Source organism: Acanthopagrus latus, chromosome 17 (genome assembly GCF_904848185.1).
Source record: "Acanthopagrus latus isolate v.2019 chromosome 17, fAcaLat1.1, whole genome shotgun sequence".
NCBI lineage: Eukaryota > Metazoa > Chordata > Actinopteri > Spariformes > Sparidae > Acanthopagrus > Acanthopagrus latus.
Genome location: NC_051055.1, coordinates 13567586 through 13590014, shown reverse-complemented (window position 1 = coordinate 13590014; position 22429 = coordinate 13567586). Strand labels below are relative to the sequence as shown.

The 22429-nt window shown below is 43.9% G+C and overlaps 2 protein-coding genes across 4 annotated transcripts in view; one reads left to right on the top strand and one right to left on the bottom strand.

Moving 5' to 3' along the window:
• Nucleotides 1–15678, bottom strand: part of sntb1 (syntrophin, basic 1) — a 42383-nt gene extending 26705 nt beyond the window's left edge. Inside the window, exons 1-2 of one of the 2 annotated variants that reach the window (XM_037073950.1) lie at nucleotides 14752–15678; nucleotides 1391–1628 (exon numbers count right to left, since the gene is read on the bottom strand). In XM_037073950.1, coding sequence (XP_036929845.1) covers nucleotides 1391–1628; nucleotides 14752–15310 — 797 coding nt within the window. In that variant the 5' untranslated portion in view covers nucleotides 15311–15678. The remainder of the gene's footprint in view (nucleotides 1–1390; nucleotides 1629–14751) is intronic. The other variant, XM_037073949.1, reaches the window with a different exon arrangement.
• A 4290-nt stretch (nucleotides 15679–19968) lies between these two features.
• Nucleotides 19969–21970, top strand: LOC119006858 (E3 ubiquitin-protein ligase TRIM47-like). Of its 2 annotated transcripts, none has more exons than XM_037076010.1 (2): nucleotides 19969–20110; nucleotides 20212–21970. In XM_037076010.1, the coding sequence occupies exon 2, from the start codon at nucleotides 20316–20318 to the stop codon at nucleotides 21549–21551; it is 1236 nt and encodes a 411-aa protein (XP_036931905.1). In that variant the 5' UTR covers nucleotides 19969–20110; nucleotides 20212–20315; the 3' UTR covers nucleotides 21552–21970. The 2 variants fall into 2 exon arrangements, with proteins under 2 accessions (XP_036931905.1, XP_036931904.1); XM_037076009.1 differs by having other exon boundaries at nucleotides 19982–20110; nucleotides 20314–21970.
• Nucleotides 21971–22429: the final 459 nt, after the last annotated feature.

The window sequence follows — 22429 nt, the reverse complement described above, 5'->3', positions numbered from 1 at the left end:
TGAAAAGAACCACACAGGAGAGAGTGACGACAAATAAAGAAAAGCGGGAAGGAAAGCGACATGGTTAGAGAGAAACCGATGGATGGAGAAGCGCACGTTCTCCCTGGAATAATAAAAAAAAAAAAGTAGAAGCAGTAAATCGCTTTTCCGCCCCCATGCTGTTTGATTGGACCATTGTCATATTACCAACCAATTAACTTGACAACAACTCCTACCAGAAGACCCCCGCTGACTGAGCTTTATCTGTGTCCAACTTCAAACGTCTGTCTTTAAGAAAAAAAAAAAAAAAGTTTTTTAAAAGGTCTGCAAAAACACGAGTGGGTAATCTCTTCAGGATGGCAGGAAAAGACTGCAGACATTAGACATATTTCCCCTCTGTGACACTGTTGAGTTGAGGATCAGAGAAGAATTGGTTAACCTCTGGTTAATTAAGGTAACCATCATTCAGTTGCCTTAAAGTTCAACTTCCGAGCATTTGTCAGTGAAGCTAAGCCTGTGGGCGAGTTCAAGGCAGTTCAAGGCTTGAGTTTGCTGCTACACTCACACGATGTACTTTTCTTACTGCTACATGCTTCAGATGAACCTTTTTCAAGGAACTGGAAGTGGGGCTGAAATTGTCATCTTGTGTGTATGATATTATGAGAAACAATGACTGTGCAGCCATTTTTTTGGACACATGTTTGCCAACTGTTTCGGGGTTTCAAGCCTCTGGAGGAGCACTTCCATCTGCAGATATTGCCTGATATTTGGAAGAAATGCTGTCGACTTCTGCTCTGCATTATTGACTGAATCATGTCAATGGCCTTTAACCTTTGTACGTCGATAAATGTAAATGAGAATTCAGCCCACATACAGTGGTGTTGGCATCCCATCGTGCTTTTAGGTTTACTTATCAGATGAAAAGTGGAAGCTCATTAGCCTACCATGCTAACATTAGCAACACAGCTTCTACACGGTACCTTCATTTTTCATGTTATTTGAAAAAACACTGATGTCTTAGGATTTTTACTTTATTTTACATTTTAGCAATATTCTATATTTATCTTAGTCCCCTAAAAAAAAAGCCCCAAAATACTAAATCCAACAACCTATTAGACCACCTCAATACGAGCTTCCCAAGCCTCTAGCCCATGTAGCGCTCATCCCCATGTCTATTTGTGCCTACTAAAGATATCATTACTTTTTATATAAAAAAGTATATACAGTGGTATTTCTGTCTTAAGTCTGTGAATAACCACAAAATGAGCAGACAGATCATAATTAAGAGAGATTGAAAATGACGCCGACCTATCCAGAAAACTGCCTTTGGCCAAACAATGAGTATGTAGGTGTTTTTATGGTGTGTGTGTGTGTGTGTGTGTGTGTGTATGTGTGTGTGTGTGTCACATACCTGTTCTCAGGGTCTGGTGTGGTCATGGCTCGGGTTACATAACACATCTTAAGTGGTATGCACCTCCTGTCGCCCTGCAGAGACAGGGAGGGCTGGGGAGGAGGGCTCGGAGGGTCGGACAAGGTGGTGATGGGGGAGCTGCCAAGGCGGGGCGACTCAGGAGGCGGGGTTTCCCAGCCGATCTCCGACACAGGGGAGCCCTTTTTGACGTACGGTGTGGCCTCACGCATGTACTTCACTGGGGAGAAAAAGAATGTGGTCTTTCAACATTCAAAAAGTGAAGTAACATTATCAAAGAATATGAAGAACAACAACACTTTGCATGACATTATGACATCTCTGTATCGTGTTACAGAGATAGCTTCAGCATGCTAACTCGCTAGCCCCTTCCCATTCTCAGCCCAAAGCTCCTGTGTCAACAGTGTAAACGCTAACATCAGTACCTCAGTGCTCTGAGCTCCCAGTCCGGACAGCTACCTGCACAGCTAACTGAGCTACAGTTAACTGCAATGAGCCGTTCTTCTGGTCATATGCTGCAGCTGATTTGTTTTGAGTATGAATTTGATAAGATACTAATTCTTAACTATTACACCTTTAATTTGCAGAATATACAGGTATAAAGCATCAAATAGTCTCAAATCTTTCCCTCAGTAGGTTCCTGCAGCAGTTTTTGGTCTACCATTTGGGTGAGCAGCACTTTGCAGCAGATTACTGACTCACTCCTTTTATAATGTTCATAAAAAATGCAAATAACCTCCCTTTATTTGCAGTGATCAATATGCTGTAAAGCTGGCTCATTAAATGCTTAACAAATAGACTGAATTTGTCTGGCAAACAAGGAAAACGTATGCTTAACTTGTGTATTCATGTTTATAATTAAAAGCACTTAAAGTGTGTCAAGGCCAACCACTCAGAGCACTGAAGTCTCTTGACATCAACATTGTTTTAACATCGTTTAACACAGAGGCCAGTTACAGTCTGGGTGGGATCTTCTGTATGTTTGACCCTGCAGCTGTCTTTAGATGTAAAAATCACATGAAGAGCTTTTCAGAGGCATTGTGTAAAAAAATGCACTTTGCTGTTTACAACATTTTCACCCTTTTGGAGGTAGTTCGTCACTATAACAGGTCAGAGGAAGGATGTGGGGATGCCATAAAAGTTTACATACACAGCAGAAATAGAAAGTGTTTAATTATGGCACTGCTGTGGCATGTGGTATGTATTAGACTTGGTTAGTCATGAGGCAGTGATATCTCTGTGCTTCAACTCGGGCACAAAAGCCAACACAGATACTGTATGTGGGCTGTCTGCAAACTATATTATTGTCTCAAGTGACAAAAATCATGAGTCCGTATCAACCTACGGTCCACTGGTCTAGGTCAAGAGGATGAATGGCTTTCTTCAAACGTTGACTTAAGTTAATAAGTTACACATCAAAATACAATTTGTGCACACACACTACAGGAAGCTCACTTGATCAGATGTTTGCCTTTTGTCTTTCTTTCAAAATGAGCTGTTAATTTGAAATGATAGCAGCAAATGTCAACATGCCAAAAGCCGTAACTGTCTAAAGTTACTCCTCCCATCCTCAGTTAATTTCTTAAAATGAAGGCTGCACTGATGATTCACATCTCGTCTCTGCCGGTACAGACAGGCAGCATAAAAAGAGTTATGGTCCCCAAAACACCGAACCTGCCCACACAGCTGCCGATATTTCCCTGATAGGACAGGAAACAGAAAGCTTTACTTGTAAATGTCAAACCCTGAATCACTGGAGGCTTGATAACTATTTTAAATTCCTCATGTTTTTTTAGTTTTGAAAGGAGGAGCGGAAGAGCAGACAGGACATATGTTTCAGCGAGAGACAGAAATAGAGAGGCAGAGATAAAGTGGGTGCTCAGCATGCTCTCCATGTCCTGGATGTTCTCAATCATTGCCACGCACTGAATGGTTAATTGGCATATCCCACTGTACGAGCCGCATGTAATTGGCGAATGGCTGGCGGCATTTGTGATCCGGCATGCAAACTATTCTCTGGTTGAAGCGCTACAGACCCGTATGAGACTGTGTAACAAGCGTAACCGCCAACCTGTAAGGGAGACATGACAGGCCGACGTGTAACACAGAAGAAGAGACGGGGGTGATGTGAGACGGGCCCTCAATGGACCTCCATTGACGACGAATGCACAGTGGAATAGCCCACACAGTCAGATCAGATTAAGGGCCGATCTATTCGTTAAGAAAGCATCATAACAAGCTGCAACACAAGATAATTCAATGGACGGAAAATCTGCTGCGGCTGGATGACGACAACCCTGTCTCCGGTTTTGTTTGTTAGGGGCCACGCATTTATGAAACTGAAGCGATGCAGAAGGCACATGTGCTGCTGAATTTAGAAAGGTTAAAGCTACACAGTTTTAAATCTGAGATAGGCTCACGCAAGTACAAAGATGCCTCATCTTCCGTGTTGCAGCAGGGCTGTCACAATGTCAGATCTCCATTGTTGTGGCAAAACAAATTCATCAATATCTATAGAAAATCTGGGGAAAACTGCTTTAAATTTCATGCTTAACGTTGTTTACTGTGTTTTGTCTCTTTTTTGGCAATTAAATTATTACGAGAGTAGGGGGCTGGAGATAGTCTTCTACCGTAAGTACATCATGAAACCCCTACGGCAAAGCATGATGAAGCTGTAAAGGAGCACAAGGAAATACCTTAGGTTCGTGTGTGTGTGTGTGTGTGTGTGTGTGTCTGCACGCGCGCAAGTGATACACCAGACCTGTTGATCTGACGAAGGCTCTGCAGTGGGGGGGTTAAAGTCGCTCAGAACATCACCGGTACCCATCTACCGAGCATCAGTGATACCGGCGAGGTGGGGTGTCTGCACGGAGCCTAAAGGATACTAAAAGACAACACCCACCCCAGCCACAGTCTGTTCACACGGCTGCCATCTTGCTATAGATTAAGAAGTATCTGCTTGTCGTAACATCAGACTACAGAGCAGATCTTTCCTTGGGCTGTGAGGGATAGAATTATAATACCGTATCAAGCAGCTCTGGAGTAGTCCAAACAAGATGGACTTCCCCACTATCATTCAGTATCACAAAGTTAAATCAAGACTAACTTTGGGGAGTATAATTAAAGCATGGTGCAACCTCTTTCAGTACAATACATCCATCTAGAACTGCAGAGGTGTTATCGATGGGAGGAATCTGACGCTGATTTATCAAATCCCACAACTCCCCAGGACTCCTATTAACCTCTCGCATCAACCATAAATCTGCCTTTAAACTTCACAGGCCTCCACTTGATTAGGAAGGTGACAGAGGCACAATGAAACAATTAATCAAAACTCAATCGATGACAAGGACTGTAATCGATTAGTTGTTTAAGTCATTTATCAAGCCAAAGCCAAAAAAAAACCCTCTCTCAAATAGGCTATGTTTTGGGAAAATAATCATTATTTGGCATCTTAATGAGGACAAAGACGAGGGGGGACATTCTCCTTTCACACAATTAATTTGAAATTATAATGCAATTACGTGGCCAAACAGCTCATACTCCATGTCCGTCCGCGCAGGTCTTGGGTTTTGAATTTTACACTCCACTTTTCTGATGGCATAAACATAACATTTAGTGGGTGATTTGTCTTCGGCTAACATTTACGAGGACAGTCTGGAAGGAGGAAATGTAAACTCATTGACCAAGCCTCACTGTGCCCAGAAATAGGGCTGTAAGTGTTTCCAGCGACGGGGGAAAATAAATGGGGTGGAGTCCATGTGATCATTACGGTGGAAGTGTGTGAATGTGTGCGCATTCCCTTGGGTCGTGTTTCTATTCCATTACACTGACGGCTCCCGCACAATAACCTCAATAGCAAGACGAGAACTTGGAGAGGACAGCGCTCTTATTACTTGTACTGCTTGTTACATAAGTCAAACAGAAAGATCCAAATGAGGGACAGACTTTATTTTCCATTTTCCACCTCGTGCTAGAGACAAAAGTGAGAGCGATCACGTACAGACACACTAAATCTTTTTTTCACCGTGACTCCTACTCTCCACTTCATTTGAAACAGTGGCTGGCTGCAATAACGGTCGTGATGTAGACGTCTGACTGGCAATGCGTCACCCGATACCAGCTGTTCAACTCACCAGTGAGAGTGCCATTCACTTCCATTGATGATATTTTAAACTGCACTCAGCCCCATTCACTTGCACATTTGCCATAATGAGGCAATTGATTGAAGTGTTAGAGCTTGTTGTGTGGTGCCAGTTGTGTCTATCTACCACACACATAGGCACACACACATACACACACACACACATACACACATTCAACCAAATTCCTCAGGACACACACACACACACACACACACACACACACACACACACACACACACACACACACACACACAATGTCTGCTCTATAAAATCAGGTGTAATAACTACATCCCTCTCATTGTGTCCGCTTCACTTAATGGTCCTTAGCAGTATTTAATGAGGTCTGAAGTCATTGGTCTTTCTACCATATGCCTCAAATGAGGGATTTTTATTTAGTGAGAACATTTACCAAAGGGAAAAAAAGAAACCCTCTTATTAAGCCTGTGGGAGAGAGCGGAGAAGGTGTAACGTTGGTAGAGGCTGGAGGGAGAACAGACCGGGGGGCAAAGAGGTAGAAAAGAAGAAAAAGGCTCCTCTGATTGCAGAATAGAAGCTTTTTACTCCTTTAAGCCATGAAGCAGGTAGATGGATACTACAGCAGCACAAAAGGCCTTTACAAATCCACCCTCAAGGCATCTTTTTGTAAGATTTGGACCATTTGCCAAGACTTCAAATATCGCCTTAACTGAACAATGAACAGTAACTGAGGCAGAGGTCCTTTTTATAACAGTTTTACAAAGGCATTGGAAATGCGCACAAGTAAAATTACTCATTGACACTGAACTTTGAAACCTGCGTTTCAGCTATGAACTTTCTGCAACCTCCAAAGGGAAGAGGAGATGTGAAAAAAGATTTAATATTTAAGATTTAAGACCTTGATCACACTTTTTTATTTTTATTTTTTTTTTAACATTTCATCTCAACAATAGTAGCTAACACAACATTTTGGATCCTGTAGATCAGTGGTCCCCAACCACCGGGCCGAGGACCAGTACCAGTCCGTGGGTCGTTTTGTACTGGGCCACAGAGAAAGAAAAAATAATTTATTTTATTTCCATTATATTGATAATCACACTCTGTAAGTTCTTTTATTTGAAAAACGGATTCACGTTTAAATACATCCGTCTGTTCCTACTGACGCGCTTGACACATACCTGTTTCAGTCAGGTTATACCCAAAAAATAAGCCCTCAAGCTAGCTAAAATGAATAGAAAACAAACGTCTTCGGAGAGCTGCTTTGCAAAGGAAGAAGGAGAAGGCCCATTGATGAGACAAGAAGAGCCTACAACTGCCGAGAAAAAAGAAGCTACATGTAGGGAGATGGACAACTGTCTTCAAGTTGACTGATACAGTGGCTGAACCGGAGCTGTGGGGGCGGCTGGGTGGACAACTGCTGGAGACTGCAAATGACGGTGGCCTTAAAGTATGTTACCTTAGTAAGTTACGGAATAGACTGGACATAAGGAAGGCAAATCAGGTGGCAATCATTCGTTGTATAATTGTAGTTTGCAAAAATGTTGATGTCTCATGCTGTAAATGCACAATATCACGCTATTGGCTACTGCCAAAGCCAACCAATGTCCACAACACGTCTAACTGCCTGTTTCTACATGAAACATTTAAAAATCCAAAAGCAAAGCGCTGGCTAGCACTCCCCAGCCATTTCATGGCAACTTTAAGAAAATTAATAGTCAATGGTGTTCTGTATTAAGTAATGAGCATCAGAATTATTATTCTATTGTTCTAGCTGTAAACAGGCCCATGACTGTGTGAATGAGGAATAAGTGTGGTGTAAATGCTGCAGACAAAAAGTGAACAGAAATGTGAGCAGTCCTCACAAGCTTATTTGCAAAGAATCAAATAAGCATGCAGAGGCAAATACAGTCGATGTTCACACCACAGGGTGTGTTTAGAAGGACGCTTTAAATGAGACATCTCCATAACAAGAAACAGCAACATGAATCTTAACAGGACAAAAATCACCCAGTCTGTTGTATGCATATCTCACGAGGTGTAAATGTTCCCTTATCACGTTACTCATTTAGCAGCTTTACTGCAAAGTTATTCGGATACAACTGATCATTCATCACAACATTTCCCTGAATAGCAACTGTTCTTAGCAACCAAATCTGGCTAGCATTTGGATTTCTTGAACAGTAAGATATTCTGTCTTTGAAGAGTTTAGATGGTGGTCCATAACCAAAAACACAAGATCAAAAGGGTAAGGAATGAGTAAAGCATTGTAGTCTTCATCATGTACAGCCAACAGGTGGACTATCTACAGAATTAGCCTGGCCTTACTTCCAAGGCCAAGGAGCATATCACTATATTAGCCTGTTGGTTTACAAGTAATGTAAAAAGAAAGGCCCGTACCATCTGTGTACCACTGTGCTGTTTTTCCCCACTGTGTAGCAATCATATCATGTACGAAGTCATTAAGTTCTTATTTAAGACCCCGTTTACAAGACTCTTGTTTTGAAATGGCTCAGCAGGAAATATCCAAAAGCCAACTGGATGGGACGTTGGCAGCTAATTTGTGGAGCTAACTGAAAGCTGCTGTGAGAGTTGTCGCAGTTTTAGCTAACTACTTACTGGTTTGCAGTTAGTGTTCCACTCGCCAGACATCACAGCAATCTCTGCATGTTGCCCATTCAAAAAAATACAAAGAACCTCAAGCAGGAAATATGAACTGTTATTAATTATTTATACGAGGCATAGCAACTGTAACTATTTGGGCGAGGTTAGTAGAGGAGGTACTGTACATGTAATCAAAAAATGTTTTGAAATTTTTAGAAGTATAATTTCATGTATATTCTGCTTTCCTGCTCATCAACGTTTAAAATGTTCATAAATCTGTCGTTTCGTCATGAAAGCCATAACACACAGTGTCAAAGAGTGTCAGCATACAGTCGCTCTGCTCAGAAAAAGCAACAGGTATGGTACATCATCTTCATTATGATGAGTCTTTACACCAGAGAGCTGTGTGTGTGCTGCATGTTCCATTATTTACACACAACGGCAACATAAACTGACGTACTTACTGAAAACCACAACCACAGAAAGTGTTAGCAGATGTCAGTTGACTCATCGACAGAAACACAGATTCAACAGTCTAACACACTTCCTACTTTGGGTCACGTTTGGTCACCCTGTTAAGACTTGGATGTAAGCGTTTAAGCAACGTGTCCAGCCAAAACGAAGAGGAATCACATGACGAGGTAACAAGGATACAACGAAAAAGGGGAAAGGACAAAGACGAACTGATCACACCTGGATGGGACGGGAGTTTTTGTCTCTGTCAGACAAAGCCGACAAGGGAAAAAAAACAGCTTTGTCTCCGCTTTTGTTTCGTCTGTATAAACATTCACATAGGAGTGGGGATGAATGGCTCAATCCTTTATCTTCGCCACAACAATCACTACTGCAATGCCACAGTTGTTGTTGTTATCATCACCATCATCCGCTCTGAGTCAGACTGCACACACAGCAGCGGAGGAGGAGATGATAGTTTCTCTAATGACATGAACAGTCAGCTGCGAGACACGTCGACTCTCTCTCACACGCACACACACACACACACACACACACACACACACACACACACACACACACACACACACACACACACACACACACACACACACACACACGTACACTTACTGTAGCATCAGTCTAGACTATACTACTCTGCGGATGATGACTGAACTTGATGACACACGTTAATATAAACAAGTAGGCACACGCTCATAGACACACACGCACTCTGCATCACTCTGCTGATGGCAGCGAACGCACACAAAACCCATCCAGATGTCAGGTGATGACAGGTGCCACTTGTTCAGGGATCAGCACAAGGGCTTACAGGGCACTGACTCATTTCCTGCCCCGCTGAAGTGTGGCAGATGTTCTTCATTGTATTCTGACTTTAAGTTTTAAGTTTCTGCCCCTTCGTGTTGAAGCTTTTTGGGCTTGAAATTGATGCTTACAAGCTAAACCGTTTGTTGACGTGTGACTGCACTGAAATGACACCCACTGCTTTTCCCCTAAAAGTGCAACTGCTGTCAGTGTTTAACCACTTCCTACGTAGAGTCTAGTGTCCTCAGGTTCACATAAACTGTCTGTTTGCAAAACCCCTCACCTGAATTCATCACATCTAATCATAGTGTAACTTAGCAACCGTGCCTTTGGATTTCTCCACATGAGATGTGCCCGGGGTGAGTAAGTAAATCTAGTAAGGAGATGGCTTGTGGTGCTGAAATTAGCATTCACTTAATGAGCAACAGATCTGGTTGACATTCCTACAGTCAGCATGCCAAGTGCACACTCCCTCTAAACTTCTCACAACATCTGTGGCCTTGTGTGTAGTGTGTTAAAGTGGCATACTTTAGAGTGGCCTTTTAATTGTGACCAGTCCAGAGCACCCCTGCGCAATTATCACGCTGTTAAATCCACATCTTGATGATCTTGCCACACCTGTCAGGTGGATGGATTGCCTTTGTGATGAAGAAGCGCTCACTGACATGGATTTTAAAAGATTTCTGCTACAAATTTGAGAGTTATAAGACTTTTTTGTGTACAGAAAAAGTCTTAGATTGCCTGATTGTTTATGGTTTGCCTTGTCATATGTAACAGAAAATGAAAGAACTGCAGAGTTAGCCACTTAACAAACATTATTCACACCTAAAATTAGAGACGTTTTTTTTTAGTCTCATGTGTTCTCAACAGCACCGCTTACTGAGACAACCTACTACTCGCAGGTCAGTGAAAATCATTTGAGCCTCTAGCAACAAACCAGTCATGGGAAATGTGATTGCACAGGTACAATAAGCATAACATACTAACATCTCTGTCTGGCTGTTAAACACTCATTAATCAAAATCCATGTTAGACTATTCAGTTTGTGAAGTGAACTACACAATTCTCCGAAGGACTGGTTCTCTGCTCATTTTATCTCAACCAAATTGCTCTTTATGCTGAGGGGGAAATAAACTTAACACATGGTTGGACTGGATTTTCAATCATCGCCGCACAATACAATACTGAAATGAAAACAATGGGAGTAGAACAAAAAACAAAGCAGTGCAACACGGACAGAGCGGTGAACAGCTGTGAACATTAACGGCAGACATCATTGTGTGAGTTCCTTTTAAAGTCCTGTCACTCCTGCACCAGGGACCTATGAAGTTGTTTACCACAGGCAGTCAGAGGGGATAGGTCTCCTGATGTCGCCATTCTGGGGCATTCCAACACTGTGTCTTCTGCGTGTCTCACAGCAACAGCACGCAGTTTTGGAGAGTTTCTCCACAGAGGCATTCATGGTGTTGTATTACATTTTTACATGTTTCACTGATGACACTTTTACTTATCACAATAAGAGAGGCACGTTGATGATGGCTGAATTCCATTAAGGTGCTTCAGTTTCCGGTTCTCAGGATTGTTCGCTGTCATGTCTTATGGTAGGTGTCAAAGGAAGCATTTTTGGACACAATGACAGGCAATGTTTCCTAGCATTGGATGCTTGACCAAAACAGGTTACTCCCTCGCAACCACTGGCTGACCTTGATTGGACGAACGCTGCTTGGGGTCTCTGGGATTCCGAACCGGACCATCGCTGGAAACTGTCATCATTTTACAAAAATAGCAGAGCGTAATGTGATTCTGAGGACATCTTAGTTGAGAAATAAGACATTCAGTGGAAGAATCTGTCTTCATTTGAACACAGCAGTGTTTAGTTTGACTAACTTTGCATGAAGTAGCCTAGACCTCGAAACGCAATGCTGTGCTACCAGAATGCACTGCACGGCCTGCTAGAATTGACACTGAATGGAAAGCATGGAAATGATGGATCCTGTGGACATGCACCATTAATGAGACACTTGATTGGAACATTATGATTATTGTTATTAGTATCCTAATCTAAAAGTGGCCAACCGCTGCAAGAAGCTTGCAAAAATCATCGGACATAACCCCCCCATCCAGGTCTAACCAAAACACATGAGGCACTTAGTCAATAGCATCTTTGTGTGACCTGGCTCTGTTCTGCTGCAGGACCAGGTTGTGTTGACAGTTTGCCACATAACTTCCTCACAATTGTGAGTGACAATGGTCTTTTTTTCACAGCGGACATATTGACTTGTCATAGCAGGAACAGAACGGGTGCTACAATCAACGCGAACAATGGTTCTGTTGTATTGACTCGGCAGGCACCCTGAAACTACAGCAGCTAAACTGAGTTCAAACACAACCAGATTCATGATTTACACCTGTGCTCCTCTCCAAGTGTGTCATGTCTAGAAGCTGTCCTCGAACACAGCACACAGCGAACTGTTCAAGCATGATTTGACCCACTGTAAGCGGATAATTAAAGGTGACCTGATTAGGCGAGAATCCAAGTGCAAACCTGTAGCCATGGCATTTGTCTTTTTTTCTTCAAAAGGACCTGCATAGCGTGGCTGACAGGAGCCTTGATTGATCCCCATAGAGAGATCCACTTTAGCTTGTCAGACTGCATTCTGAGCCACAGAACAGAGTCGGCAGAGAGGGGGACACTTTAACCAAAGCCGATGTTCTCTGACATGTGAGGTTGAACCGTGGACCTCTAGGCCGCAGAGCAGTTTTCCACCATGGGGGTCAGCCGGCTGCCCTCTTACAGCCTGCTCTCGCTGGGAGTGATTGGCTGCTGCGTATTCAAGCTGAATTTATTTTTCCATCTACCTAATGAGCTTCCAAGATGGCCTGTCAGTGAAACACACAGACTGCAAGCGTGCACGTGCGCTACAAGCAGTCTCTTGTAGACACACACTCACACAAAACGCACACTGACGCACACTCCTCTCCCATGAGACGTGTACCATCGCCCCTAACAGTTGAATCAGATGTTTCTCCCTGATCCCTCTCCTCATGTAACACAGTCTTCCTCTGCCTCATCTTGGAAGGGACGAACAAGGGACGGTATCGCTCATTCTTAGGCTTTACGTGTCACTGCTCACGTCTTTCGCAGCGCTTTCTTTACACGCTCGGCTACATGTTGAAAACCTTTCACACAGCCAAAGATGTATGAAAACCCACTTCGTGGGTTCCCATTTTCTGCTCTTCTTTTATGTCCCACTGCTTTTCCAAATGCACATAATGTCATTTAATTGCAGTTGTGGCAAACTTCATTGTCTCCGTTACCCTTAAGTTAACCCACGCTGTCATCTTTATATCAGCTTCTTTGCCTCCCTCGTTAGCTCTCCGTCTGTTCACCCTCTTTCTATCTCTCTCCCTCTCAGCACTTTCCCCATTAAATTCACATTTCAGCTCCACCTCCTCCCATCTCTCTCTCTCTCTCTCTCTCTCTCTCTCTCTCACTCTCCCTCCCCCCTTCCTCTTCGCCTGCTCCATTCCCCCTCTCCTTCTTCCTTATCTTGGTAAGTTTTCAGCTGGGACCTGATTTTTTCCTCTGCAGTGTAGCCCCCTGTGTCCCCCTGGGAAGAATCATCACCGTCTGTGTGTGTGTGTGTGTGTGTTTGCGCTCGCGCGTGTGTGCGTGTCGGCATGTGAGAGACTATCTCGGGTCCACGAGTCCTCACTGGAACTGGAGTGAAAAAAAAATTAAAAGTGGGCACTTGTGTGCAACATTTTCCAGTATGTGTTTGTGTGTGCGAGAGTGTGTTTATGCATGTTAATTTGAGCCTGCAAACGTGTGTGCGCGTGTGCGTTAAGGGGGTAAAATGATGCCCATCCTTCAAAGTAAAATCTGCCTGCCATCAGCCTAATTTTCATCTTCACTTTTTGGCTAAAAACACCAACTTGGCGAGAGTGAGGGAGTTGAAAGTAAGTGTGTGTGGGCCTTACGTGTGTGTGCGTGTATGACGCTTAAGGAGATGGAGAGCTGGGTCAGTCCGAGTTGCCTTGCTCAGAGTAGAGAAACTATACGAGTTTGACCTTGCACGATACTCCCATGACACCTTTGGCTGCGTAAGAACTGATTCCTTGAGAATCCAAAGTGTTCTTTCGTGAGCCAGTCGACTGGTTTCACAACTACAGAAACAAAAGTTGCACCACAAAGATGATTCAGTAGTGTCTTCCTGTCGCCTGCTGTAAATTGAATATATGTGGAGAGAAAATAAAGCTCCACTTCTCTTCAGATTGAGAGACTGTACGATTAATGACATATGAATAATACAAGCTGATGCAATAAAAAAAACAAAAAAAACATCACCCCTTCTTTCTGAGCTCGTGCTATTAACCGGGGCCTCCTCTCTGTAATGGAAAATAAATCACATTCTACAGCAGAGGCTTTCACTCCTCGTCGTCAACACTCAAAACCATGCTGCTTCTCATTCCGCTCGCCTAATCAGGGAGTGATTTATATCTGGGATGCAGCGTGAATGTAATCAACCGGCAGGTACAACATGCAGCACTTTTTCTGTTAAGGTGTCCTGAGGACCACTGACCTACAGGATGATCTAACAACCCAACACCAGCCATGTGGAACGAGAGTCCCAAATCAACATGTTTGCCTCCCCGAGGTCTGCGAGTTAAGGTCTACGCTTCCCCGAGGGCTGTGTGAGGTTATGTTAGGTCTCCATAATAATAAAAAAAAAGAGAGAGAGAGAGAGAGAGAGAGAGAGGCTGAAATTCATTAACATTTCGGAAGTGGCTTCCAGACACAGACTGACCTTGGGTAAAGTGAGATCTAACACTTTACTGTGGCTCTTATCTCCACAGGTGTGCTCCACACCAAAAGCAGCAAACACAGGAGGCCTTCCTGTATGTACGACTTTATATTGTCGGAGGAAATTAAAAGGGGCTCTGTGGAACTTCTGTGTTGTGCTGGAAGCCCTTTTTCTTATTTCATGTGAGCGGAATCCATTTGTAAACTACTGTCAGCTCCTGTCGCTCTCTGTTAGTGGAGTGGAGAGGAGTGGAGTGGAGTGAGGCACAGAAACGGGGGGGAGCTGAGAACACGCATGAAGTGGCATCCTTTGGAGAGTTGCGTAAAATCCGAACCGAGCCCTTCACAGGGAAATCCACAGCGTGAAACCACTTAAACAGCCTTAACTTAAACAGGGAGGGAAAGGTATCATTTTTCACTTCACATCTGCGCAATAAAAGAAATAATAAATTAATATGTCTAGATCTGTACACAGAGCCCATTTAGTCAGAACAAAAGAGTTTGGGACACCCTGACCCGTGCACCCCTGTCCAGCCTACCTTCCAGAGTCACCTCTCTCCCGGCACGTTTCAGCGCCTGCACAGCCTCGTCGTGGGTCGCGTCCCGCAGGTTCATGCCGTTCACGGACAGGATCGCGTCCCCGACATACAGCGCCTGGGTCTGGTCCGCTGCGAGCCCCTTGAAGATCTTGCTGATGAGGATGGGCATTTTATTCTCCTTCCCGCCTTTGATGCTGATCCCGAGCCCCCCGATCTCCTGCTTGGCCACCTTGACGCACCGCTTTCTGTTGGCGATCGCCTCGGGCACTCGCTCGGGGAGGTCCGTGAACGCGGTGCGCACGGTCTGCGGGCCGTTGTTGGAGTTGGCGTTGTTGTTGTCAAGGTAAGATCCGTTGGTAACGCCGTTGGAGTTGACACTGTCGCTCACGCTGTCATTAACGCCGCCGCCGCCGCTGCTCTCCTCGCAGCTCAACGTGAGCGCTTCCTCGTTCAAGTTGACCAAAACTTTGTGCCAGCTCTCCCGCACCAAAACCTCCGCAAATCCACTTTTCTGCACTCCGGAGGCACCTGAAACTCCCGTCGCGATCACCACCGCCATCTTTGGAGCATTTCTTTTTTAAAATGACATGTGATTTTTTTTTTGTGCCCGGCGCGCTCTCTCACTCTCTCAGTCTCTCTCTCTCCCACACAGACACACACACAGACACGCACACAAACGCGCACACATTAACTTCCACCCCTGTCTCCCTCACACTCGGTCGGACTTTGCCCCCTGTGAAGTTTTTTCCTGCGGGACTTGTCAAGAGTCCAGACCGACCGGCCCCCGAGCCCCTTCGGCACAAGCTGCCCTCCGCTCCGCCTGCCACAGATCCCTATCTGCTGGGTGGAGTTTGCTCCCCCCGCCGCCTTCTGCCGATCCCATCTCCAGATCCTGCATGCACCAAAATGTGCTCCATCACTACTTCCCTCCCCACCACCACCCCCAGAAGATCTGAGACGTGACGGCTCACACAGAGTTAAACGGTCCGCGAACACGCGTGAACGCCGCTGATGAGACAGTTACACACGCTGTCAAGTCTCGTGCGAGTCTCAGTTGAGTTTGTGAGGAGCTGAAGAAAGTGACATAAAAACGGGACGTATATTTTTCTTTCCAATAACCATTTTAAACAGCCCTTCTCATTTATTTTTATTATTGTTATTTATTTCTCATAGGCTTACTGAGCCAACTACGAGAGTTCCCATGTCCCGCTCAGCTCGCGTTCACGCTGCACACGCGAGACCGGCCACGCGCGCACAGGAATGCGCCCGAGCCTGTTTTGATGCTTCAAAGAGAAAGAGAGAGAGAGAGAGAGAGAGAGAGAGAGAGAGAGAGAGAGAGAGAGAGATGGGGGATAGTTTTATTAACGCTCTGACATGGAGAGACCCCCCTCCGAGGCTTCCCTCTCTATCTCCATTATTGTTATTCCAAAGGACATCCCCATGCCCTGTCAATCACCGCAGGCTCCGTTGGTATAGTTCAAGCAAGTGAACGCAGCAGCCCGGTGGCACCATAGTGACTGGAGCCGCCGGGTGTCTCGACCCTCACCCGGGTTCGGGCCCTGAGAGTGACTGACAGGGACGCAGAGAGAGGGGGGGGGGATGGAGACAAACGAGCCAGCAGCCTCACTCATCATTAAATCAGGAGGAAAAGCAAAAAAAAAAAAAAAAAGCAAGCAGGCCGCTCTGACTTCCAGTGATGGGCTTCAAGTGCGCAGAACCTCCAGCTTTTGTGGATGTAACAACACTTAGATCTATAAATACGCGTTTTCTTTTTAACAGCTGTCACTCTGATGCATGGCACCCTGCCCACAGTCGCACACGGCGGATGGAGACCTGTGCCTCGCTCACGCTCATCTATATGCAGTGTAGCTACGACACCTACTGGTCACACCTGGGACGCGACGCACGAAGGTTAACGCCATAGGGAAGCCCCCCTCCAGTCATGATGACAACAATGCGCAAGGATCCATGTGTACAAGTGCAGTCAAAATACAGAACACACGGCGTTGAAACATCTTCATGCTGGGAGATTTTAATTTACAACTTTTTGCTCTCGCATCGATGAGGATTTGCGATGTGTGTTGTTTAATCGTGTTATTTAATTAATCTGGCTGTTGGCGTCGTCTTACTGGGGATACAAAAACACATTTCCTGCCCCGGTGCCATCAAATGTAACCAAATTTATTATTTGCTTTTCTGAAAAGTAAACAGTAACCTGTCTTGTATCTTTTATATTATGCTAGTTTTCAGGTTCATAATTTTATTTTGGGTTATTACTAGATGAGGTTTGCTATTGTAACTGTAACTGTCACTGTAACTTGCATCATTTAGATGTATGGACGCTGACAGTCGTGAAGGTTCCAACAGGGACTCTGGTGCAATTGTGGCTCTTACAGTGGTCCTATTTTGTTTCCCATAGTGCTTTGGGAGACTCCTTTGACCAATCAGAGTTCTGTTCTTGTCCACCAATGGGAGGTTGATCTGAGGATGAAAATACTTGAGAACTGAGATCCAGAACACAGAAAACAAGCATATCCCAATGGTGGCACCACAGTCTGATGTCTGAGGTGACGTTTCAGTTCTGTGATAGTGAAGCCATCAATATGTGCTTCAGTTTTTGAGGTTTGGGGATTTCCACTGGGTCATTTAAATATTTACACATTCATGTGACATCTCTGACGCACACATATTCTGATAGCTCGGGTTTTACTGAAAATTAAATTCCTTTTTTACAGGGTTGATATTTCAGAAGCATAATTGCATGAAAACCCAGCAACAACACGAAGACCCAGCAAATCAAAAATAAGGAAAAACATTTCAGGGCTCAATAATTTGCCGGGGCGATGTGAGATCATCTTGTCCTTGTCCTCTTATGTAACTGATGAAGAGCGTATTCCAACACTCTGATGGGTGATTCAGCAAGCCCTTAAAGCATTTCATTGCTTGTTTACAGCGAGATAACATTAAGCTCAATTGACTTTGAATTTACCATTTGACAATAAGGATTTCACATCGTGTTACCTGTGCTCTATAAATTATAGTATTTTATCATATGGTAATTACAGTGAATTTCAATTAAAGAGGTTGAAAACAACAGTCTGTAGTTTGGACCTGATAGTAAAGGATATATATGAGACATAAGGGCTCTTTCTCATATTATAATTAAATATGATATGTTTCACATTATGTAATCACAGGAATATATATATAGCACAGACATACTTCCTCACTTGCCCGCCCTCTAAACACTGGATCATTACTACTGAGCTGCACCAACGAGGGGATTAGTTTATTTATTTTGAGAGTGAAACCGAAACAGAAATACTGCGAATACTTTTGGCTTAATGAGGCGTAGGCGCTGCGATTGATTTTTCACTTTTATATGGAAATGAGCTATCAGATGAAATGTACGTTCTTTGTTGTTGTAATGACCTTCCAAACAAACAAACAAACAAACAGAAGGCAGTCTTATTAAAGGTGTTGGTATTTAAAGGGTGTTGATGAACCTTTATTTTTAATCCTCAGTCAGTCCTAGTGCGTTGATTACACGATCTTTGTGTTTTCATAGCAACACGGTGCGACGCAGAGGTGGTTTACACACACAGTTACACTGGTTATCTGGAGAATCAAGCCAGGGAAGTGCCATGCCCAAGAGCACTCGCGTTGTAGGGGAGTTTCAAGCTCACAATGGTTACCTAAAACGTTTTGACCCAGTTTCTCTCTGCTGACTGAGCAAGCACTTTCCCCTCACATCATTTTTTATCACACCTCCTGTTTTTCTTCCCTCTTTCCACCTTTTCCTCCACCCACTCCTTTCAACCTTCATTCCCAGCCCCCCTACCCCATTCTAGGTTTTGTTAGCTTTTGGTTGCTTTCTCTACCTTCACAAATTCTCAGTTCCTTCCTTTTCTTGCGTCATTTAACTCTCCTAGTGTCAATTTTATTCATATAGTCCAATATCACACATTTGCATCGAGGAGCTTCACACCCTCTGCTCATAGATCCCCGATTCAAGCAGAAGAAACTCACCCAAACAAACCTCAGGACGAAAAACTGAGGAGGGATCCCTTTCCCTAAAATTACACTATTGATGGCAAAATTATCAATAGATAATACAGATAAGCGAATTCAGGAAGACGTTGAGCAACTCAGAGGTATTTAGTTGGGTTTTACTAGCCTGCAGTCTTTCCTTGACCTCTCAGTTTCTTGCCTTTATTGGCACACAGCAACCCTCATTGTGCTTTTACCTCTACCAACTGTCAGTCAGTGGAATAGCATCACACTAGCATTAGGCGTGTTTATATCCTCCTCCGCATACTTGCTCATGTGTATTTGCATCCTTGTGCATATGTAAAAACATAACAGGGCCACTACTAATAAAAATCATTGCTCCATTTAGTAGTGTTTAACTGCACAATATGAAAGCCAATATTGATGATTCCAAGCAGAGTTCAAGTCAGGACAGCAGAAAAAGGGGTGGGGGAGAAGGGAGGTGGAGGCTATAAAGGCCAAATAAGGCCAAAGCAATAAACGCCCAGTATTTAATGTTCAAATTCTGTGAAGCATATGAAGTTGACAACACAAAATGCTTTGGTGGAAATACCTACGTGAGACAGTACAATCTTGTATCCCTCATAATCAAAGGAATCATTAAGAAGACTATGTGTTTGAAATCAGCCAGACACCAGGATTCAGGACTTTGAGCGCCACATGAGAGGAAACATCACACTCAGTGTCCAGTGGTTTGGCTGCTTCATTGATTCATGAATTGAAAGTTCAACATTAAAAACCAGGCTAACAGTGGCCCATTCATGCCTCTCTCCACTCTGTCCTGACGGTGAAAACATTCAAACTAAACAGCTGTTTTTCTCCAGAGCAAATATTTGTTGGGTGATTCACTTCTTGTCAGTGGCAAACACTCTGAAATATCTCATTCACTTCAGGTTAACCCTTCGAGAGCGGTGACATTACGAATCAATTCACACAAGCTGACTTGATCCGGAAGACGGGTTTCCCTTTAGTGTTGGAATGACGTACAGATGCTCCTTGTGGTTTCAGGTAAGGTTTGATGTTAAGTGTGCCCCTACACCAGGAAGCAAGAATTAAGGATTAATTCCCTTAAATCATAGGTCATTTCATGTCATGTCATTTTTTATTTTCTTATTTTTTGACAAGGTTCAACTGGTAAGGGGTTAATGTCAAGTAGGAGGTGTACATAGGTGGAGTTTGAGCCATGGGAGGGAGGAGAACTGTTGCATCATTTACAGAGAAATGAAACTTAGCACTGGGATAGAAAACAGGTTGGTTTGTGTGCACGCAAGAAGAGACAGCAGTGCAAAGCGTCCACATCCACAAGAAGGTAAAGTTCAACTATATATGCACAGTAATATTCTGATATTGTAGAATATTTCTCCTGCTACTTGTTGAGTCAACAGCTTTTGTGCATTAATCCCGATGTAGGACAAGACTGATCACAGCAAGATATGTTCGTTTGATCACTTTATGATCACGGACCACCCAGGAAGTGTCTGTTATGTGACTCTGCAGTGGTCTTTGTTGCAGACATGGCCACAGCCAGCCCTCTCCCGTCTGAAGATCAGTTCATCTGCTCCATCTGTCTGGACGTTTTTACCGAGCCTGTCTCTACACCGTGTGGACACAACTTCTGCAAGGCCTGTAACGCCAAGCACTGGGAAGGCAAAGATCAGTGCGTGTGCCCTCTGTGCAACGAGAAGTTCAGCAAAGGGCTCAAACTTCGTGTCAACACCGGATACAGGGAGCTCGTGGAGAATTTTAAGAACCAGCACGCGATAGCTGACAACACTTCCCAGGTCAAACCAGGACAGGTGCCATGTGACTACTGCCCTCATTACAGATCCAAAGCCCATAAAACTTGCCTGGTGTGTCTGAGCTCTTACTGCGAGACACACCTCGAGCCTCATCACAGAGTTGCCGTCCTGAAGGGACACAAACTGACCAATCCTGTGCACAACCTGGAGGAGAAAATATGCAAGAAGCACAACAGGATTTTAGAGTTCCTGTGCAGAAGCGACGTGACTCGTGTTTGTGTCCTGTGTACGGAACACAGCGCGCACGATACAGTCCCTTTAGAGGAAGCTTATGTTGACAAGAGGGCTCAGATGGGGGTGAAAAAAGTGCAGGAAGTGCAGGAAATTAAACTCAAGCGTGGCAAGAGGGCGAAGAAGAAGAAGAAAGTGGCAGAGCAGACGACGAGGAGAGGCAGAGATGAAGAGATATCAAACAGCGAGGGGCCTAATTTTATGCAGATTCCTTTCATTTGGTTTCCCGATGAAGGCCCACACCAGTTGAACAGGTATTACCTACTTCCAGGAAACATGGGCATCTCAGGAGGGAAGTTCTACTACGAGGTTGTGACCAAAGGGAGACGCGGCTGGTTGTTAGGAGTCGTTAGAGAGTCGGTTCTTCGAAGGCAGACGTTCACAGTTAACAGCAGGAATGGAAGCTGGATCATAGGGTTGCAGAATAACACCGACTGCACGGCTCTACATAACATCCCCATCCCGCTCTTCCTGACAAGGACACCTGAGAGAGTCAGGGTGTATGTAGACTATAAAAATGGTTTGGTGTCCTTCTATGATGAAGACATCCCGATCTACACATTCACTGGCTGCAAATTTAAAGAGAGAATTTTCCTATTCTACTGTCTCACAGAGGACATCAGCTGGACACAGAAACTTCGGAGGAATCTTGGAGATATCTTGTTAGGAATTTTCGCAATGGTAGTGTTATTAATTTCCTTCAATCAAAGTGAAACATAAATCACATCATCTTTTTAGATAGTGGAGTTAAGACTGATCTTGCTGAAATCTATATCCAGTAAAATGTAAACGTGCCAAAACGAGCCGTAAATGCGTCTTTACGGATCTGCAGGCTGAGCTCAGTTTAACTGGAAATGTTGAGTCACTGACGTTATTTTCTTTATCATATATTTTTGCATTCAACAAAGCCTTTTAAATCTGTTCTTGCTACAGTCATGGGTAAACTTGCAGAGGCAGTGAGTCACAAGCTCACCTGTCTCCGAATGTGATACAGAACGATGAAGGTTCATATACAGAAAGTCTGTCAATCACAAGCAGTGTTGAAGAAGTTCTGATTCAAAAATTTTTGTATTTGAGATTCAAAGTGTAAATATAAAGTTTTTACATTTCCATGAAACACAATGTGTCTTTTCTGAGATTAATCACCACTCCGAACATTTAGAGTATGTGCAGGAGGTCAGCCCGCTCAGATGGTGTCAGTATGTTTTGTATGTTGAGAGTGAGGTCACCTCTACATTACACATGTAAGATCATTGCAGTGAATTTGGTGACGAGAGCTTTATTCAAACACACCACTAGAGGGGGCAATCTACTCACCCTTCATGTAAACAGCAGCTGACGTAGAAGGTAGAGATAACACGTCAGTTAAGACTGGGAGAACATTTTTATTTTAGCCACCGCATTTTAAGTCTTTATGCGGTTTGTCTATATACTTCAACATATTGTACATTTTTGCAGTAGGATGACATCATTTACAATTATTATAAACTGCCCTGAGTACAAGAGAAGCTTTGACTTGTATGTATTGCCCTAAACTTCATTACAAACACACACTGTCCCCCTCAGAATTAACTGTGATCACTTTAGTGGTCACTTGT

Bases quoted from the DNA above. Each gene is read 5' to 3' on its own strand.
- LOC119006858 (XM_037076009.1), top strand. From the start codon at position 20,023: ATGAAACTTAGCACTGGGATAGAAAACAGGTTGGTTTGTGTGCACGCA. The intron at 20,111-20,313 runs GTAAAGTTCAAC...TCTTTGTTGCAG, and splicing joins GCGTCCACATCCACAAGAAG to ACATGGCCACAGCCAGCCCT.